This window comes from Ooceraea biroi, chromosome 9 (genome assembly GCF_003672135.1).
Source record: "Ooceraea biroi isolate clonal line C1 chromosome 9, Obir_v5.4, whole genome shotgun sequence".
NCBI lineage: Eukaryota > Metazoa > Arthropoda > Insecta > Hymenoptera > Formicidae > Ooceraea > Ooceraea biroi.
Window position 1 is genome coordinate 14,379,770 of NC_039514.1, and position 20,572 is coordinate 14,400,341.

The 20,572-nt window shown below is 39.0% G+C and overlaps 2 protein-coding genes across 9 annotated transcripts; both read right to left on the reverse strand.

Annotated features, from left to right (window-relative positions):
* Positions 1 to 737: 737 nt before the first annotated feature.
* Positions 738 to 18,747, reverse strand: LOC105275990 (serine/threonine-protein kinase WNK1). 8 transcript variants are annotated; one of them, XM_011333258.3, is made up of 21 exons: positions 18,601 to 18,747; positions 16,848 to 17,174; positions 16,644 to 16,767; positions 16,316 to 16,458; positions 15,267 to 15,528; positions 14,844 to 15,111; positions 13,581 to 14,761; positions 12,147 to 12,319; positions 11,679 to 12,057; positions 9,571 to 11,447; positions 9,262 to 9,490; positions 8,975 to 9,172; positions 8,535 to 8,609; positions 5,531 to 7,887; positions 4,902 to 5,418; positions 4,460 to 4,816; positions 4,075 to 4,270; positions 3,793 to 3,881; positions 3,591 to 3,655; positions 3,347 to 3,513; positions 738 to 3,256 (listed from the first exon to the last, which is right to left on the reverse strand). In XM_011333258.3, the coding sequence occupies exons 2-21, from the start codon at positions 16,859 to 16,861 to the stop codon at positions 2,607 to 2,609; spliced, it is 9,321 nt and encodes a 3,106-aa protein (XP_011331560.2). In that variant the 5' UTR covers positions 16,862 to 17,174; positions 18,601 to 18,747; the 3' UTR covers positions 738 to 2,606. The 8 variants fall into 8 exon arrangements, with proteins under 8 accessions (XP_011331560.2, XP_011331558.2, XP_011331556.2 ...); XM_011333256.3 differs by having other exon boundaries at positions 8,535 to 8,606; positions 16,644 to 17,174; XM_011333254.3 differs by having other exon boundaries at positions 16,644 to 17,174.
* Positions 18,748 to 19,051: 304 nt separating this feature from the next.
* On the reverse strand, positions 19,052 to 20,556 carry LOC105275991 (39S ribosomal protein L21, mitochondrial). The gene is made up of 4 exons (XM_011333262.3): positions 20,274 to 20,556; positions 19,862 to 19,987; positions 19,444 to 19,764; positions 19,052 to 19,364 (listed from the first exon to the last, which is right to left on the reverse strand). The coding sequence occupies exons 1-4, from the start codon at positions 20,371 to 20,373 to the stop codon at positions 19,264 to 19,266; spliced, it is 648 nt and encodes a 215-aa protein (XP_011331564.1). The 5' UTR covers positions 20,374 to 20,556; the 3' UTR covers positions 19,052 to 19,263.
* Positions 20,557 to 20,572: the final 16 nt, after the last annotated feature.

Consider the following 20,572-nt stretch of genomic DNA (forward strand, 5'->3'; position numbering starts at 1 on the left):
ACACCTGTGATACCTATAAATAAGTGGCGATAGATTTATTTCTGATTTGTTACTCGTAATTCATATAAATGTTGCTAACAATTATTTGTATTTATCATTAAATCAATCAAAGTTGGATACGTTAACTGTACATGCAGATTACAGAAGGTAAAAAAATATGTTATTACTTGGTTTGTCTTTTGCAGGCAGTCTCCAAATAAATATGCCATAATATCTTATTTAAAATCAAATTTTATCAAGCTCAATTTCCTCAAGACAACTGCCACCATGATAACGTACGAATTCAGCTAGCCTAAAGTCCAGAGAACCTTGTTGCATTACTTAATATTCTTTGGCAAAATAATAAAAAATATTTTTATAACAAAAAGCAATAATGTAACATTATTCTTGTCAATATATGTATATATGTATGTGTGTGTATGTGTATATATATATATATATGTACACACACACACACACACACACACACATATATATATGTATGGAGATAATTAAAATATTCACTCTCCAAAACTTTTTCAAGTACTATTCTTCGAAGAAAGTTCGGTTTATCAACTAGAACTGCTCCTCATTTCTTGGATGCTATTGCGAACAGGTTTAACATAATAAGCAGTTATTTTCCGTATTAAATTACACGACTGAGATTTGTACGTAATGCAACATCGATATTCAAAAAGAGAGAAGGTACGTAGCCGTTTTTACACGAGCTACTGAGGAAATCTCACAGTAACCAAGGACCAGTTAAAACTACTATCTATTAAACTCATACATTACATGTAATGATGACAATTAGATGAGTATATACCTATATATTTGTCATCACGTCTGACAATAATCATATAAGGAAAAATAACGTACGTTTCAAATCAGTGTAATAATAATAAACTATTGCAATTCTTATAAGAGAACATCTCGATAAACTTTAACGTAATATTGTGACGTAAAAGCACCAAAAAGAAGCCTTATATACTTTAAAAGATGTTTAATCTCGAGTACAAAATCGCCAAATTTTGAGTAGCCGTAAGAATAAAATTATATTAGAATGTGAATAATTTAAAGCAACTTCTCTCTGAATGACAGTTGCAAAACCAATATTCAGAGCACTGACAGATCACGTTATTAAAGAATATCGATCATCACAGTTTCAGAATGGAGAAGTATAATATTATACATTACATCCTTGCTTTGTAATTCCAATAACATCCATAACCGCCTAGACAATTCTCAAGATTGCTAAGTAAACAAAAATCCCCCGAACGATTCAAGAAACGATTTGTCGGTAAGATGTGTGTTCAGCAGTTCGTCATAATTAAAACTGCAGTTAAATCTTTTACTGTCCGAAATGATGACACATCGCAGATCATTAAAAACTAAAAACTTTTTAATGCCTTTTATCCAGATCGATTAAAAAGCCAGTAATCGCGAATTGTCGATAACTAAAAGCTTTTTAATGCGCTGACAGACTGATTAAAAAGCTAGTAGTCGCGAATTGTCGTCAACACTCGTCGATTTACAGATAGCATCGAATAATTTCATCAATTATATTATATATATCTATCAAAATAAACAACGGTAGCTAAAACGGCTACTACCAGTTTTAAAAGAAGATAATAATAATAATAATAATAATAATCATCATCAATAGTAAACGAGAGATACATGGGTTTGCTAACTAGTATATAACACATGACTTTCTTTAATTGAAATAGGCAAAATCGCTAGAAATACATTAAAGCATAACAGTGACTATATTAATCATATTTTTTTCTCTTTCTTTCACTCTTTCACTGCCTATTTACTTCCGATGCATACATATCCGTGCAGTCACACATACAGATGCGGTCGTTCGTGCATATACACAGTTTTGCATACGTAACGCTCTTTTTTCACTCTGTAACTTCCTCTTCTTTGTCCCTTTTACCTCTTTGTCTTTATTTCATCTTTCTCACTCAATCTCCATCCGCTTGTTTCTGACACATCCAGCATACAATAACAGTTATACATATATATCGAGCAGAATGGCCGTTTGTGCCATTTCGATCGTAAGACTAGCGGAGGCCTGTACTAATGAGCTGTGCTACTAAAGGAATCGTGCAGTAGTAGAATCCCTTAGAGTTCTCTCAGCAAAGGAAGATTTTTTTCTGCTTTTATTCATTTTTTTTAACCACAGTATTGAAGCACAGTACATGTAAAGGCCTCTATCTCAAATTTCTGCGTTACGTTTTTCGGAAAACACATCGCTCCCTCGCGATACGTCCCCGTATTACTTTTCGCTGCGAGGCACATATCAAAGTAATATCATGCACACGCCCAGATAGCGATAATATTTGATATCTTGCTTAATATATATGCAAGTACGTCGTACATCGAAAAAACACTTTCATTCACGCACTCTATCTCTTCTTCTTTATTCGCCTTCACGTCTCTCGTCCGTGATAATGTCTAGAAACAACGCGCGCACGCGATTCATTAGCAAATTATATATTTAAATTACATTCGTGATAGTAATGCAGAACCTTGCACTATGCACACGATGATACCGAGCGTTAAACTAAGAATGAGCACAGATCGATCGAAAGATAGAAGCGTGTGAGCCAAATGTTACGTTATTGATCCGAATGCGATGGCGGGGCTGTCGAGTTTTCGGTCGTGCTTGAGTTATGGGGCTCCGATGTTGGAGGCGTATCGTCGCGCGAGGAGCTCGCTATGCACGAGGCTGCTGGTGTCGCGGGCTGGGACTGAGTTGTCGGCGCGTATATCAGCCGGTATCCAGCTGGCAAAAAGAAACCGCCGTGAGGGGTGCAACTAAAAGTCTGAAAATTCGGTAACGGCTGGCCCTCGTGATACTGTATATACGCGCCCGTCGAGCTGGGTATTGACAAAGGCCCAATCGTCGATGGAATATTCGTCCCTTCTGATAATATAGGTGTGAATTGGTACTGCGCTGGATTGCTGACCGCCGGACTGTGGGTCGAATCGATGCTCTCAGCTGTATCACTCGGGCAATTGTTACCCTGCTGAGAAACTACACTTGGTATATTTTCAGAAGGCACTACTGGAATTGGAATAACGTAAGCGTGCGGTATTCCAGCTGATGCCTGCTGCGGTTGAAGCTGCAGTGGGGTCTGCTTCAATTTCTGCATGGCCAGCCGTAAGGTCTCCTCCGTGTCCGGATAATTGTTCGGCCCCTTTTGCAACGGAGTTTGTGGCGATGTACTGAACATCAGATAATCCTCCATTCCTGGAATTCTAGACCCTGCATGACAAAATAATAATACATCGATTAGTACTTATTATCATTAATTTGCATATTCAATGAAATGATTTGCTTTTTGATGTTACTGACCAGAAATGTTTGTTGCGACAGTATGATAAAGTAATGGGTGATGCTGATGTTGATGAAGCGCACTTGCTTGCTGCTGCTGCTGAATAAGCAATTGTAACTGATGATGTTGAAAACGTTCCAACTCTTCCCTATGTCTTTTTTGCAACGTTTCTAATTCCAGCGTTTGCCTATGCACATATAATCAAGATATTATATTACATTATCAAAGACAAACAACTCAAGAATATATGCAAATTAATTTTACCTTTTTATGAGTAGTTGATATTCTTCGCTCGGTGTGAGAGCCATGAACCTTTCTTCTTTCTCAGGCTGCAATATAAAATAATATTTAATAAATTCATTTTAATAATGTCTACTATTATTAATTATTAAATCATTGTACAATCACTTGATTTTACGATAATATATCTTAGTTTGTCATGATAATGAATTATCATGTAACTTACTTCAATATTTGAAACATTAGTACCATGCGCTACCGGTACAGTTGGCGGAACAGAATTCTCTCGGCTATGAGGTACTTGTGTAGGTACACCTGTAATAAATACGTGTCATATCAAGCTTCTATATAGAAAATAAAATTATTATTAATGATTTTATTAATAATTTATTATTAATTTTATTTTCTATATAGAAAATAAAATTAATGTTATATTAACATATACATAAAAATGCTCGTATGTAATAAATTTAATTATTATCTTTGCCATCTAAGTTAAATTTCTTACCATGCAGATTATCTGTATGATGAGGAGGAATATTTTGCCGCTCCGAAAGTTTTAGTTCTTCCGTTTGTTGCAACTGAATCCTCGCAGCATCAGTAGTTTGCTGTTGATTAACAGCAGTACTATGAGTGGGTGGACCCGCAACCTTAGAAACTACGAATCTTGATATTTTTCGAATGGGTTGTGCTGGATTCACCTTCTGCAGTAATAGGTAAAATTAAAATTTAATACAGCCAAAGAGATCATAACGTTATAAAATATAATGTAATTACATCACAACTTTATCAAATTTTAAGTAAAAGGTCAGGTATAATGTGTGACAATCTAGGTGTGTAAAAAAATGAAAAATAGATGTATTATCAATAATAGTGCAGAGAACAGAACTTACCTCGCTGGTATTGTCCTGGAGTTCTGCTTGAACTGGAGTATTGGTACCCGACCGTGGGGTTACAATGTTAGGAGTGACAGTTGCCACGGGTACTGTTGAAATCGGTGGAGCGGTGGTTAACAAAGGTTGCTGTTGCGCCTGTACGGGATTAATCACGGGTATGGGTGGCGTTAACGGTTGCGTCGGTGGTCCTGTAAAAACCGATCCTCTATGAATTTTTGCCAATTCCTGCTCCAACTCTTGCAAACGGGAGCCAGGTCTCTGAGCGCGTATCTTTACATTCTCTTTACTCGGGCTCATAGTTTCAGGCCCTGTGGGAGCTCCTGGCGTTGGACTGTCCAGTGAGCATTCCACATTCTGAAAACGGATTTTAAGTAAATATTATCAATTAGAATTAGAATAATTAAGCATTATATAATATATTCTGCAAAAAAAACCTTACATTTTGAGAAAACGTGCCAGAGTTGTCTTGGGCTATAGAGGAGCCTTCGAGAGTCGCATCGACTTGCGTATCAGTGAGAATGGTAGAGGAATGTATCGTTGTTTGAGGAGATAAAGGGCACGCAGAACCTGTGGACGAGACTGGCACACCAGCATTGAATATTTTCTGCTGCATATACGCGTCGTATCCTGCTACTATTTGATGATTATGAGGCGTAGCGGGATAGCTCACAGGTGGCGTACCGACGTTCAACGATTCTGACGGCTGATTCGTCAATTGTACAAGCTTTTGCTGCAAATCAGCTATGGTCTGTGGTCCAGCACCACCTCCGACGCTTACATCTGACACTTTGTCCAGTGAATTTTGCTGACTGAGCTTACGGTGTTGCTGCTGCTGTTGCTGTTGGATCAACGAAGACTCGATGGATTCGACGAAAGTGTGCTCCGGTGTTACATCGTGACTAGAGTTTTCATTCTCGGATGTAAGCAATTGGCAATCAGAACTAGTACGACGTATGCTGGAAAATAGTAAATTGAAACTTAATGCGAATAACGGGACCTTCGACCAGGTTCCTTTTCTTTTCTTCTAAAACATGTTGCTGAACGAAAACGGTAAATATTTTTACTTACCCATTTGAATTCAAGGATTCTAAACTTTCAGCTTCCACAGGTTTCGTCGGATGTTGTTCGGGAAGCTTTAGATGTAAATGCGATTGATCTAATGCAACGGATGAGTCGCCGTGCTGTTGATCTGGCATGGTTTGTTGCTGCATTTGCAGTGGCATCGAGACTTGTTGCAGTTGCGTCTGACCTTGAAGCAGCTGCGGCGGTTGATTTGGCTGTCGCAACGGCTGCTGCAGAGGGGTTTGATTAGTCGAAACAATCCACTTTCCTTGAACGATTGGCTGACCCGATACACTCTGAAGAGTCCCCGGCACCATTTGTGCTTGGGCGTCGATTTGCTGCGGGATTGTTATCGGAATTGACTGCGGTATTGGTTGCGCTTGATTCTGATGGAGCAGCTGTTGATTCTGGAACGCCTGTTGAAAGTTCTGTTGACTTTGATACGCCTGATGTACAATTTGTCCCTGATAATTATGTTGAATGGGCGGCTGAATTTGTAGCTGACTCGCTTCCGGTTGTATCGGTTGAAAGTACTGCTCGGACTGCACAGGCTTATAATCGACTAGCGTGCTAGCGGCAACATTAGGAACAACGGTCGACTCGTGAGTCGTTAAAGGATGAGGCGTGGCGGATTTGGATTTTGGATTCGAGAGTATGTTCGCCAAGTTCTGCGCGAGGTCTGGTAACGTTGAAGACACTTCCTTCGCTTTAATCGTCATTTTAGGCGCAGAAATGTCCGTGGCAGCGACTGGATGCACGGGAAGAGCCACTGGCATAGACTGCGGCACAGTTCCTGGCACGTGCTGTATACCTTGATGCACCGTTTGAAGCTGCTGACCATTCTCCACGACACTTTGCGCCAATGGCACCGCACCTGACATATCCGGAACAATTTGCACCTGTTGCATATGCGCTACGGATATATTAGCCACAGGAACGTTCTGCCTTTTCTCGTCGGGTAGATTGGACGAGTCCGATATCCCCAAGTCCATAGATACATTGGATGCGGCAGACAAACTCGCTATTCTACGATTTCGCTCATCTATACTCATCGGTTGTATCGGTTGCATTATCGGCTGCCCCGACAGCATTACGTACTGCTGTGCAGGCGGCTGCACTTGCTGCGGCACGAACTGTTGCACTGCTGGACGTTGAGCCTGTTGTATCTGACCTTGCAGCTGATGCTCCGCTTGTACGTGTGGCTGCATCACGCTAGTCTGCATAGGAATTTGTTGCTGCGGCTGCTGCATCACAACGCCGGGTTGTACCACCGGCTGATTTGGGTACTGCGGCGTCATCTGTGCCTGAGCTATCCCATTCACGTGAAGCGGTTGAGCTGGCAACTCCTTCTGTGAGCTCACCGGCATGAAATGCTGCACGCCGGTCTGCGGCATCTGCTGGGACGTTTGCTGCGTGGTCATTGTGGCTCCTTGCACGATTATGGTGTGTTGCTTCTGCCCGATAGTCGTAGTTTGTTGCACGTGTCCTGTCACTTGCTGCAAGGTCTGCACCTGAATAATATTCTGCTGCAGCCCGATCGGTTGTTGTCCTTGTTGCAAAACCTGTTGAGTACTATCTGTTTGCTCCACCGTGTACTGAATCCCTTGAACCATCTCGTTATTGCTAGCTTGTTCGTGCACCGTCACATTCTGAGTTCCCGGAATACTTGCTTCCGCATGGTCCTCGATCTTCAGTGTAGATTCTACGTTCGTGGCAGACGCAACAGGCTGAGACACTGTTTGTTGAGACGTCGCAATGTTCGCACGATCTGTACCTTCACCGACACCGGAAGCTTCATCCTCAGCTGCAACGTTCTTCTGTTCAACCACAGGACTAACTAAGAACCGAGAAACTTTACGCACTGGCGCTGGTACCGTCAAGCTAGATATTTCCGCAGTTACATCGAATGCCTCCTTAGCCGCTCCCGATTCTTTCACGTCCACTGCGTCTTGCTGTTCTTGAGATTCTTTCTGCGTCTCGTTCACGTAACCCGCATTCACCGTTGCATCCTGTGCTTGAGCCTGACCGGCTATTGAATTTTGATAAGATTTAAAAGCCGAGTTATTAGCGTCATCCTGAATATTATAAGTTTCCACAACTGTTTCTGCGGACGTTGCAGAAACGATAGTTTCTTGATTGTCCGTTGGATCACTCGGTATATTCGTAGGAGTTAGAGTATCGGTATTTTGCGTCGATGTAGATGATCTTCTGGAAGCTTCCGCTGACGTATTCTCGACACCCACTTGACTGTCGGGAGTTTGAGCAACTTGCTGCTTTTCCAAACTAGTATTGGCAATATGGGAAATAATTTGGTCGATCGGCAACAATTTCGTTGGGGTAGAAGTATTTGAAGTTTCGTCTCTCTGAAATATATATAAAATATTCGTTATTATTTCAAAACTACTTATTGATGAAAAATATAATAAAAACAATGATCTATAGTGAACACGTTAACAACGTTCGCATCATAAAAATTTCGAAATATATATCCTAAATTCAACACATATATATATTGGCACATTCAATGAATACAGCACACAAAATAATTCCTTTGAACACATGTACATTATGCTATAATACGTGATGTGAGATAATCTGTGAAAAGAAGGATGTAATGATATTATGACACGACTAGTAGAGACCTAAGAAAGTTTTAACATTTTTTTTTAACTTTCTATGTAAAAAAGAGAGTAGAAATTAAATTCTTGATCTATCTTTTGAAAATCACGATCAGTTTTCTTTCTATACTATAAAAGAAATAAAAATATATTTTATCAAACGTAAAAAACATTTATTAGAAAATGTAAGAGCTTTTCTCTCTCTCTCTCTCTCTTAGGTTTCTCTGTATATAGTGAACCTACAAGACAAAAAAATTATAATGGCCTACTAATCTGGGCATTTGCAAGTTCGTTGCAAGTGTGACAAGAATGAAATGCATAAACGTCCACGATTATATGATTCTGAAATACAGGAGTAACGGGAGAAGGGACGGTGGGATCGATGAACTCACCGAACGGTGCCTACGGTGGACTTTGTACGACGATCGGTGGCTGCTTTGACGTGTTAGCGAGCCATGTCTCACCTGCTGCGTCCAAAACCATACACACCAATTATATGCATACCCTTGACTCTGTGATTTGAAATATGTGTTCCACACAAAGTCCCAAACGCTATTCTAACGCTACCGCCCTAGACCATAGTTTGGTTTTTGATGGAAATGTAAACTGTTTTTAATCGAAGACAAAATGATCGCACTGTTCATATTAGACGCGTCCGTACATTTAAGAGACACATAAGAATTTTTACGCATAAAGTGCCCAGCGATAAAGATGTTAATGACAGAGTTTTGCAAAATGTGATGTATCGTTTACATCATACATTACAACACTCTCTTGATAACGATAACATTATTTTTCCTATTACTTAATTAAATTGCTACAAAAATTGTACCTTAGCTGTATCGAGACTGTGATCGCGATCTCTAGGACGTCGACTTGTAACTGGACTTCCACCGGCAGATTGGTCGGGTGGACCATGCGCTACTAAAGGTAGGGCACGTGTAGGATCTAAGCGTAATTGCTTGACAATATCTTCGATTAATTCTACAAACGTCTCGCATTGGGATTGTGGCAATAAATTTTCTGCAACCTAAATGTGTAAAAAAAAGAAAGAAAAAAAAATGAAATATGTGTAAATATAAAAAAACATGTAAGTTGCAACAAAAGACGCGTACTCACCAAATTATTGGCAATATCCGTAGGTACCATATCATCTCGATCAAATTTAAAAGTAACAGTCTTTTGTTTGCTCGTATCTAGCTGGCACTCAACAGTCATCGATTGTCCTTCGCCGCTACTGACGGACAAGACTGTTAATTTAATACCCGACTTCTTTCGTTTGGTTCCGGAACGTTTCACACGGCTCCTTTCGGAGGCGGTAACGCTTTCAGAATTTTCGGGCGTAACGCTGACAAATAAAACACCGAGTTAAATTTACAGCAATCCACAAGTATCACTCTCATTCATTCTTATTCCATGTCGCCTTACCCATCGTTTGACGTTACAGGCTGCTGCGTAACGTTCGTCGCGATTGGAGGAGGTGCCATAACTTGCTCCTGTTGCAGACTGATTGATACATCTGGCGGCAGAGATTGTATCGAATCCATTGTATCTTGCTTTATCAAGGAAGACCTGTCAGTCGTGGGACATTGATCCGCGTTTGAAAGAAAATGTTGCTGCTGCTGCTGCAGATTGGTAGACGAGACGTTTGCAGATTGCGCTGGGACGTTTGCAATAGGCGTTGCAATTGAAATGGTACTGGGTATGACGTTTGCAGTCTGCGAATACTGCATTTGTACGAGAATATTTTGTTGAGACTGGGGCTGATTGCCGAGCAAGGTGGGCGCAGTTTGTACATTAGGAATTGTCGAAGTTGTTACGTTTTGCATATGAGTTACAGCTGCCGAGCTTACATTTATAGCGGATGGTATGGACGCCTGAACTTGCGCTGCCGAAGGAATATATGATTGCGACGACGCGGGCACCGCAGCTGTAGGTAAACTTGCATGAGAGTAAATTTGCGTCGCGGTTTGAGTGGATGATAGGATTTCTACGTGACCGGAAGGATTGGTGGACGTGGTGTAGGTGTGAAATATTTGCTGCGGCATGGTCTGCTGATACAAAGAGCCAGCTGACACGTATCCCGAGGAACCGGTAGCGCCTTGCTGGTAATATTGTTGGCTCTGAACGGGCGGCGAGCTAACGGAGTGTGGATGCATTTGCTGAACTTGCTGCACCTGCTGAACATGCTGAATCTGCGGTTGCGTCGTATACTGCTGTTGTTGAAGCTGTTGATGCATATGCTGCTGTTGCGGTAGCATCTGCATCTGAGGCTGCATCTGCTGCGGCATCTGATGAGGCATTTGTTGCGGAACACCCATTTGATTTAACTGTATATACTGCTGTTGTTGATGCACATGTTGCTGCTGCTGCTGCTGCTGCTGTATCTGCTGCGTTACCTGCGGGAATTGAGGCTGTCCCTGAACATTTTGCGGGGTGGAACATTGTGGAGAATTCGCGCTCAAGCTCTGCGGAACATGTTGGGAATATTGCTGTTGTTGCTGCTGGTACTGTTGCTGTATCTGCTGCTGGTATTGCATTTGCTGTGCCTGCTGTGGCTGTACGACTGACGTTTGTTGTTGAATTATCGGTTGCTGTTGAACTAGTTGTACCTGCTGCGGTTGTAGATTGTGTTGTTGAGCTTGCTGAGTGGTTGGCTGCAGTGGCTGCTGCTGAAGGGGTATCTGAGCCTGTTGCAATTGCATCGACACTTGATTTTGCATCTGCATACCGATATTCGACTGTATTTGTTGTTGCTGCAATTGCATCTGTTGCAATAATAATTGTTGCTGCAACAAATTCTCAGTATTTGCAGCGTTAGCAGTGGCAGTTTCGGCGGCGGCGGCGGCGGTTTCCCTGTCCAAACGTTCCTTCTCCTCCTTAGCTTTGCGTTCTTCTCTTTCTCTCAACAGGGTGGTAATTTGCGACTTTAACATTTTTGCTACTGCTTTAGCGTCTTCCTCTAATATGAGGCTGGATTTTGCCATTTCTAGTGCCACCTCCTCCGCATTGTCGGCCTGTATGTCGAAATCGAATTGTATTGCCTCATTCTCTTTGTGCTTGTTACTCCGCTTTTTAGGATCCAGCACACGTAGTCTGAATTCAACGCGCGATAACTCAGTGTCCGCAACTGCTGAATCTCGTGACACCATTTCCAATTTCAGTCCGACATCGTCGGCAAAGAATTCATGATTGAGTAAGTCCTTAACGAGCGGGCGCTCCTCCTTCTTTAGACGTATACACATTTCAATAATATCGCGCACTTCTGGATTCTCAACTTTATCATAACTCTGTGGTTTAACACCCTACATAACACAAATCGGTAATTAGTATTGTTTTTTTACTTTTATATTAGATTTTTATTTTTATATTATTTTTATTTTTTTTATTATTATTATTTTTATATTAGATATTATATTCAGTATTTGAAAAAATAAATATTGCTCTTCTATATATAAATGTGAATAAAAAAATGCACAACATACGATATAATATCACATATAAAAAATGATTGCTATACACAAGCACATACATACCGATACTACACGTTTATATATTTGTGCTGGTCCTGTACATTCAGAATATGGATACTCGCTGGTTGCCATTTCGAGCATGCACATTCCAAAGGCGTAAACATCAACTGACTCATCGTAATGTTCCTCATACATTTCAGGCGCCATAAATTCTGGCGTGCCAATAACGCTCTTAGCAAAACTACGATTCTTTAGTGTTGCAAGACCCAAATCACCAATTTTTACACTTCCCGTCGTACCCGTGATAAAAATATTATCACATTTTAAATCACGGTGAATAATGGGCGGTGATCTAGAATGAAGGAAGCTCAGACCTTTTAAAATTTGTCGACACCAAGATTTTACTACTTTGGGGTTGATCTTCTTAAATCTTCTTAGATACCTGCAGTGACACCGAAAACGATAATGCAGCTTATAGTTTTAGTTATAAAATACGCTGCAAAATGTTTCATAAAATAATAAAGAACTTACGTTTTCAATGTTCCTGATGTCATAAGTTCAGTGACTAGTACAATATATTTTCTACGAGTAAGTGTAACTTCCCAATAGTCATAAAATCTTACAATATTTGGATGTTGTAATCCTTTTAACATCTCAGCTTCTTCCCTAAACCTTAATCTTTCTGTTTTATTTAACTTTTTCTCCTGCAAAAAATACAATGTGTTTTTTTTTAATTACTTAAGAGGTTTATACATATACCTAGACGGGTTAAAAAAATCGATTTTCCAAAAATATTTTTATTCGGTAGTATTATCTTTTAACTATATTCTTCGAAAATTTTATTTAATTCACAAAATTAACAAAGTTACAGCCTCGAATAGTCAGCTAGTCGGTAGGTCATTGTGAGCTTAACGATAGACATTAAAGCCCTCAACACAATGTAAGGAACAGACAATAAAAATAGAGAATAGGATTGTCTGTTTCATTTCAACGCATAGATTCCACTGTGCACTGAAATGAAACAGACGATCCTAGTCCCTATTTTTATCGCCTGTTCCTTGCATTGTGTTTCTTTATTCTCGTACCCCTGGAATTTTTATGATCTTTTGAAAAAGATCATAAATACAAATACAAGTTCAAATACAAGGACTTAAAAAAAGATATATGTTCAAAAATGAATAAGTACAAGACTTCGACAGTATGTAAAAAATAAAAACTTCAATGGACGACATAAATTGACTGGGAAAAAGTAGTAAAATATTTATTACGGATTAGCTATACGACGAAACTGCGATTCAGTAGAGAAAATGAAAAAAGCAATGTGAGCTACCACTCAACCTATAACTCAACAGACAAAACTCCGAAACGAATTCTGTCCTGAAGGATTCGACTTTTGGTGTTTTTGGCAGAAACCAAAACAGAAAATTTTAAGTACCTATAAACGCTATATACACCTATAAAACACTTCCTTCCGAAGTTCCTATTGTAATTAAGCCTATTTACAAAGATCTCAGGCAGGACAATTTAGCAGAACGTTGCGTGAGAGGATACACGCAAAATAACAACGAAATTCTGAATACTTGATTTGAGAAATCTAATAAAAATCTAATATTTTGCAATATTTCTTGCTTTAAAAATTGCGTCAAATTTTGCGCAATATATTGTCTAAAACAGCTTTAATCTAAAGAAGTATCTAGTGAGTCAATTATAATGCGAATTGCTGCAAACATTGCTGCATGTGTGTTTAACGTTAGAACATCATCGTTATTAAAAATAATATAGGCAATGCAAATTAGCTCAAGATTTTAACATTGTAATTTTTCAATTCCAGGGAGGGGCAACTGCTCCTCCTTGCCCCTCCCTCCGGGCGCCCATGCTTAAAACTATTATTTAATACACGATATATGATCAAACAATACAAATATCTGACAGACAACATCTTCAAAGGCTGTAATATTTACTCACCTGCAATTCGCACCACGCTACTGCTACGCCCGTTTGAGTGTCCAATCCACGATAAACAGTCTTAAAACTGCCACGACCAATTTCCTCCTCAAATTTCAAAAATCTACCATCTGGCGAAATACCTACAGCCTTCTCTTCATCATCATCGTCCTCGACAGCTTGCACCTTAACTTTCATTAATAAATTTTGAACTTCCTCCATTGCCATCGTCTTCTGCGACAATTTCTCATCCGCTTTAAAGTTTTCATCAAGCAATGGACCGATAAAACCTTCAACCGTTTCCTCCTGCGCGACAATATCCTTTTCCGGATGCTCTTCCATCTTCGTCTCGTGCAAGTGCGTCTTTGGCATTCCTTTCGCTTCCGTTTCCGTGTCCAATGGCGGTACTTTGCCCAATTTACTCAACGATTCATGAAGCGCTTGTGCTGCCACTATGTCACTGATACTCGTGCCATCGTCATCGTATATAGTTACTCTTTCCACTTCTTCCTCTTTCTCCACCTCCGCATGCACATCCGCGTCTTCCTTATCAGCATTCTTGATCTCTTCCGTCTCTTCTGGTACCTTCGATGTTACGAACCTCGAGCTCTTAATTACCTCGCATAACACGGTAGCAGTAGTCCCCACTTCCCTCTTATCACCAGTTGCAGTCTTTAGAGTGTCCGCGGTTTCCTTATCTGTACAATCATCGACGCTATCAATGTACCCTATAGATTTCCTAATTTTCGTTTGCTTATCTTTACTACTATCTGCAGAATTCATTTCTAAATCCGCTGATGTCGTAGCATCGTCTAAATCCTTCTCCAAATTAAGCACCTCAATGTCCTTGCTGCTATGATGTTCGATCATTTTCTCTGCGGAATTGCGATTTTTATGCTTCGAAACTTTTTGGTCACTACTATTGATAGACTTTACGCTAATGATGGAATTGGATAATGATTTTTGTTTACTGTTCGTAATGTTCTCCTGATTGATCGAATGTGATTTGTGTGTCGTAGATAATCTTAACACCGCGGCATCCCTTTCAAACTCATTTAAAATCATGTGTTGTACATCTGCAGCATTCCTCGATAAATCGGTACACTCGGTGAGGACACTATGTTCCACACTTGCCTCTTCATTCTTGCTAAATTTTTCGGACTTCACTTTACCAATTGGCGTTGAAGGTGTAGAACTAGATCCTGTAAAAAAAGTATTAATACAAATATTACAGATTTCTCAATGCCACATAAAATCTTATTTTGCAGTTGTGAAAAACTTTACCTGATGCCGCAAATACATTCTCTGATGCAAGTGCTTCTTCAGCATCGCTAAAACTACGATCATTTTCATGATCTAAGGATGATGAATTCACGCTTTGGGTAGATGACTTTTCGGAAATGCGCAGGCTAGACAGTACTTTCTTTTTGGAAGATGGTGAACTAGTCGCAAGACCATTACTAGTTATAGACAAGGAATCGGCATTCTGATCGTGCCGCTGTGTTCGAAGTTGTTTTTTCGAAATGTTGGAACGACCTGTATTGGACAGTACCTAAAACAGAATGATATATTAAATCATTGACAATTTTTGAGATAAATAATAATTTTATAGTAAAATAAAATTATACTATAAAAACTTTTACAGTAAAATAACATTATAAATTTTACAAAACGTTATAAAACATTATAAAGCTTAGTATTTCTAACCTTCCTATCACCAGTAGTGTTGGCACTAGGACCTGCCTGTGAGACAATAGAAAGCTTTCTTTGGCGTCTATGATTATGTGCGTGGATCCTTTGAGTCGTGACAACTGTGCAAGGGCTTCCACTCTCCTGAGAGGCTAAGTGGCCCACTGCCAAACTAATGCCACTTTGGTTGCCACTGCCTCCACTGGCCACCAGCTTAGGACATAAACTAGACAAGCCACCACCAGTTCCGCCCGAAGAACGCTGTCTATTTGTCTCATACCTGAAAATCCACACAAGTATTGTATATTACAATATAGGATCCTATTTTATTCGAGTTAATAATAATTCTACAGTCTCTTTCAATTTTTCACTTTTACAAGAACTAAAGATTAATCTAAAATTTTAAAAATCCAAAATTTAAAATATCATGTTAGCAATTAGTGAGGTAAATTTTTTAAATAATAAAAGCTAATATTTGTAAACGTTAATATCTTTCATTAAAAGAATGAGTAAAGCATGAAATCAGCATAAACAAATGCGATACAATTTATAACAATATTATTTCACATGTTTAAAAATTTATTCTTACATTATTGTACAGAATATCTCTCTCTCTCTCTCTCTCTCTCTATTATAATCCAAACTTCCTAAAAATTTTTAATAACAAAGTTGTTGAATGCAGTAGGATGTATCGTATTTGTTATTTCTAAATACGCTACATATATGTGAATATGTAGTGTATATTTATATATTGTGCAGTATAGTTATTTATAAAAGCATTTCTTGCGCAAACAGTGATATTATAGAAAACAGTGATTATAATATACAGAGAAATTCACTGCTACTTTTTCTTGAAGTATCGATAATCTACTACATCAACAGAATCACATAAATGCACAAATAATGTTAAAATTTTACAAAGCGGGACAACAGTTCAAACAACAAAAGAGCTCATTATAACTAATAAACAGAAATTAATAAATAACAGAAAAATAGTGTACAAATTAATGATAAGATAACAAATGACAATGTAAAAAGCATGATTTTTGATACAGACATCATTATACCTGTCCTGCCTGCTGTGGCCAGATGAGAGGAGTCCACGCACTGTATTGCCTATAGCTGCTCTCTTTTTGGTCTCCCTATCTTTTTCTCGATGTCCTCCAAATCCAGTGCTCACCTGATGATCCTGGCGACTACCTTTATCACCCTAGAACAGTGCAACAAATAAAAACAAGATTTATTTAATATCGTAATACCTCGATTTCAAGCACAAAACTTTATCCTAACATAATATTTGAGGGACACCTCAAGATTTATCAAAATAAAAGGAAGAAAATAAAAGTTATCGTCATACAAATTGTACATGCAAAAATGTATTAATCTCAGTCTCACCTTTAAACCGAGAAGCTTGATATTAAAATTAGAATTGGTGCTAGTTGGGACAGGACTTAGGTCACACCGAAGCCGCCTATGTGATTTTTCAACTACCGGTGGATCTTCGTCTACTTCCAATTGACTTCCAATCGAGAAAGCATGCGATTGCGTTAATACAATGTCGTCTGTATTGTGTTTATGATTGCTGTTCACTAAACTCACTGTCTTGCTGTCATTGTAGCATCTCGGCATTGCACATAACTAACTTTATTTAAGACTACTTCACAAAATTATTTCGCTTTTATTTTCTGCGCTTCTTTGCTCAGCGTTTCTCCGATACAAAATTAATAAAGATTATACTATCGTTCTCTGCTCAAAAACGAGGAAATTAAAACTTTTTTGACCAAGAGATTATTCTTTAACAAGCAGTCTTTGTTATAAGATTTAAAATATCCGTATCAGCAGCATTTTGGGCTTAAGCTATATATCTTCCCATATTAACTGCTGACTCTGTTAACAAATTTCTAGTGCCAGTGGAGCTGAAAGAATCTGGAAGCAGAAAACGATGAAGTCATAATAATTATTATTGATCAGAAATGTGTATGTGTGACAATCAAATATTATTCAAAATTTCTCTGAATAAATTTGGCATATAATCGATGATAATATAACATGAGGATATTAATTTAATCCTACAGTAGAGAACTAAAATTAATATTTGTTGTAAAATTAAAATTTGTTATTCTCTAATAAAAATTATCTGTACTACACAATCAATAGAAATCAATGTACACAATATTCATTCCATGCAACAAACTATTGCCTCAATAACGGAGATTCATCTTTACTTTGTGTAAATAGATACATCTGTCTACAGATATATCAGATTCCTTCCTCACTACAAAAAAACACGTGTTACATTAAATTTTTTAGAACTTTTCAAAACGTGTTATATTAACACAGAATTTAAAACAGATATTATATTAAATACACTATTTAATGCAAATTGCACTATAAAAACGTTGCAATTCACATTTCTAATGATCTATTACACATTTAGATATACAACTATTAATTGAGAGTTACGAGGGCTATCCGTCGGACAATAAACGACCGTACAATCGCTGCACAAACCCTAAGCAGAACACTAACTCGTAAATCAATTTGTTTTCAAGCCATGAACGCGTCAATCGAGGAAATGATCGAGAAGTTATGAATATCGGTGCTGCGTTCGGGGATACGTGTATGAGACGTATCAGACAAAGACACGAACACATTTATGCCATTAAAGCCGCAGAATGTTGTCAAGCGCACCGTGGGATACGCCGCTTGAAAAATGTGACAGTATATAAGGAGTCTCACGCGCGCTCGGGCATGTAGTACGTGTATGCACGGGGTCGTGTGCTCACCCACGTGTACGTACACGCGCACACCAGCACGTTTTGACGGCGCGCACTGCTGACACGAGAGGAGGCCGCGTATACGGCAGCGCGGATCGCGCACAGAGGCGTTCGCAAATCAAATAAAATGCACACACACTCGTGACACGCACACACCCGCGGCGCAACTACGGCGTAAGCCGTAAGGCATCGCGCGCGCGAGAGAGAGATAATGTGACATCTATCCCAAAAATATCGCTTGTCGGGACACGTTTTGCGCGTTCCGCGGCCGCGACGGTACGCCGAGTAGGCGAGGAGGCGCCAATCCCGCGGCGTTCCGCGAGACGTCATGCGGCGCGCCGTTATTTTTGACTGATAAAGTATCTCGCCAAGATCCACGCGATGTACATGTCATGCGGAGAGAGAGATGCACGAGCCAACAGTACCTACTTCGCCCACGGGCTTTCATGCGACGAAAAACAAGTGTCCGCTCGCTCTTTCGTATTCTCGTTACCTCCGATACGGATCCGATCGTACTAGCCTCGCGATGCGTCGACAAATAGCACTCGTAAACCCCTTAGCCAGCCGGTACTCACATTCGTGTTGCGGAGAATTCGCCCCGACTACACCCAAATAACCACCATTTTTTTCACTGAACACTACGCACTCTCACGGTGCTATGCGCAAGGCGCTGATGTAAACTGATCGACGTTGCGGCTCGACTGTTGGCGAGAACCGAGTGTCTTGTAGAGCTTCACGCACACGGTATAAGGTGGCGCCAAAGTCTGCTAGTTGTAAAGTTTAGTAACTTTCAGAAAATTACTGTACCACACGGCATATTTATTAATTTCATAAATCAACAATACAATTAATAATAAATAAATACAATTTTTATGACACCATAGTAAAATTGATAGATTACCTCGAAAGCCGAAAGTATCTCGTACTAGTCTCTCGCAATATATTTTACAGCGTTGTATTGAGCGTGGTAGACTGAGCATCCGTAAGCGCGAAAAAACAAAAGGGAGAAATGAAAATGTATATAAATAAATTTATAAGTTATTTTACTAGGACGCTTTACTAGATGCTATACCCATCAAATTCAGCGATTCAGTAACGTTGTTAGGACACAAAACTTTAGATATATACTCAAAAGTAATATATATATATACACAGATTTTGGTGTGTGTGTGTGTGTGTGAACATAGCTTCAATTTTGGATATACTATCTTTATTGTTATATACATATTATTATGCTGTTAATATATCCTGTCTAATCCTTCAATCTCTTTTTTCTCGTCGATATTACCATTTATGCTTATACAGTTAATTCGTAGCATCGTGAATTGTACTCTGTAAACTGAAAAGCAAGATATTAATTATATTAACAGAAAAGAACAGAATAAGAATAAAAAAAAATATTAATCTTCATGTCTCACAGTTTATACGGCGAAACTGCTTTCTTGGCACGAATCTAAAGCGAGTCTTCGTATGAGACAGCGTTTTCTCAATCACCGTCGCGTCAATCGTAACCAATTCTCTGTTCAAGAGTGGCCTTCCTACGAGGGTAAAATCGGTGCTTCCAACGAGCAATACCTTCTCTAGCTTCAAGCGGTCACCTATATTCGGTGGCCAGTATCCCTGTATAATTATAATGTCGTTTTCCGTCACCTTGAACTGCTTTCCACACACTTGCACGATCGCGAACATACGACCAGTTCTGTTCATTGCGATTTGTTTATTAATTTCATTTGTCACGTCTGCAAAAGATGAAACATCCATTTTGAGATTTTATTGGCTTCAAGAACAAACAAGCGTTCCTACAGGAACCTTTACAAAATAAAAAGTGTTTACGACCAGCATATATCTTTTCCCTCTCTTCATCCCACTCCCGTATCTCCGTCTGATAATCCGGAACCTTTTTCAACCATGGTGGTCTAGCTGTTCGATATCCCGCTACTGAAGTCTCCCATAATCTCAATGCTAAAAAACAAAGATAGCTCTGTGAAACTTTTTTTCCTAACCTCACATACACAGGAATCTTATAAAATAATTTTGTGTTCTTTTTATGTCTTGTACAAAATTGTATTATCATTTTATGATTTTATTACATTAATGTAATAGCGATGTATCAAACATGTGATCATCATTTATAATATTTATATTTTCGATAATGTTTTGAAGTGGATAAAAGAGGTTAGGTGTGCATTTAAGTTTGCAGTGCCATTTATGCAAATATATCAAACATGATTACATTAAGATTACATACCAGGATAATACTGCTTGCAAATTGCAATGGGTGTCACTTTTCTCAAACAGTTACTCGCGGCATAATTAATAAATCTTGAAAATCCAAACAGAGCCGCCATCGTGTGCAGAGATAACTGCAATTAATGTGCAAACACTTGATCTCTTTCTTTTCTTTACACGCTTGTTAACGCATAACAAGCGCACGCCAATACTTGGTGTTTTTACAGAACAATTTGTAGTTTATAAAGATACAATTATTAGATAGAAATTATCATAATATAATCATTGAAGTTGCGATGTTCTTTTTACTTGCGCATG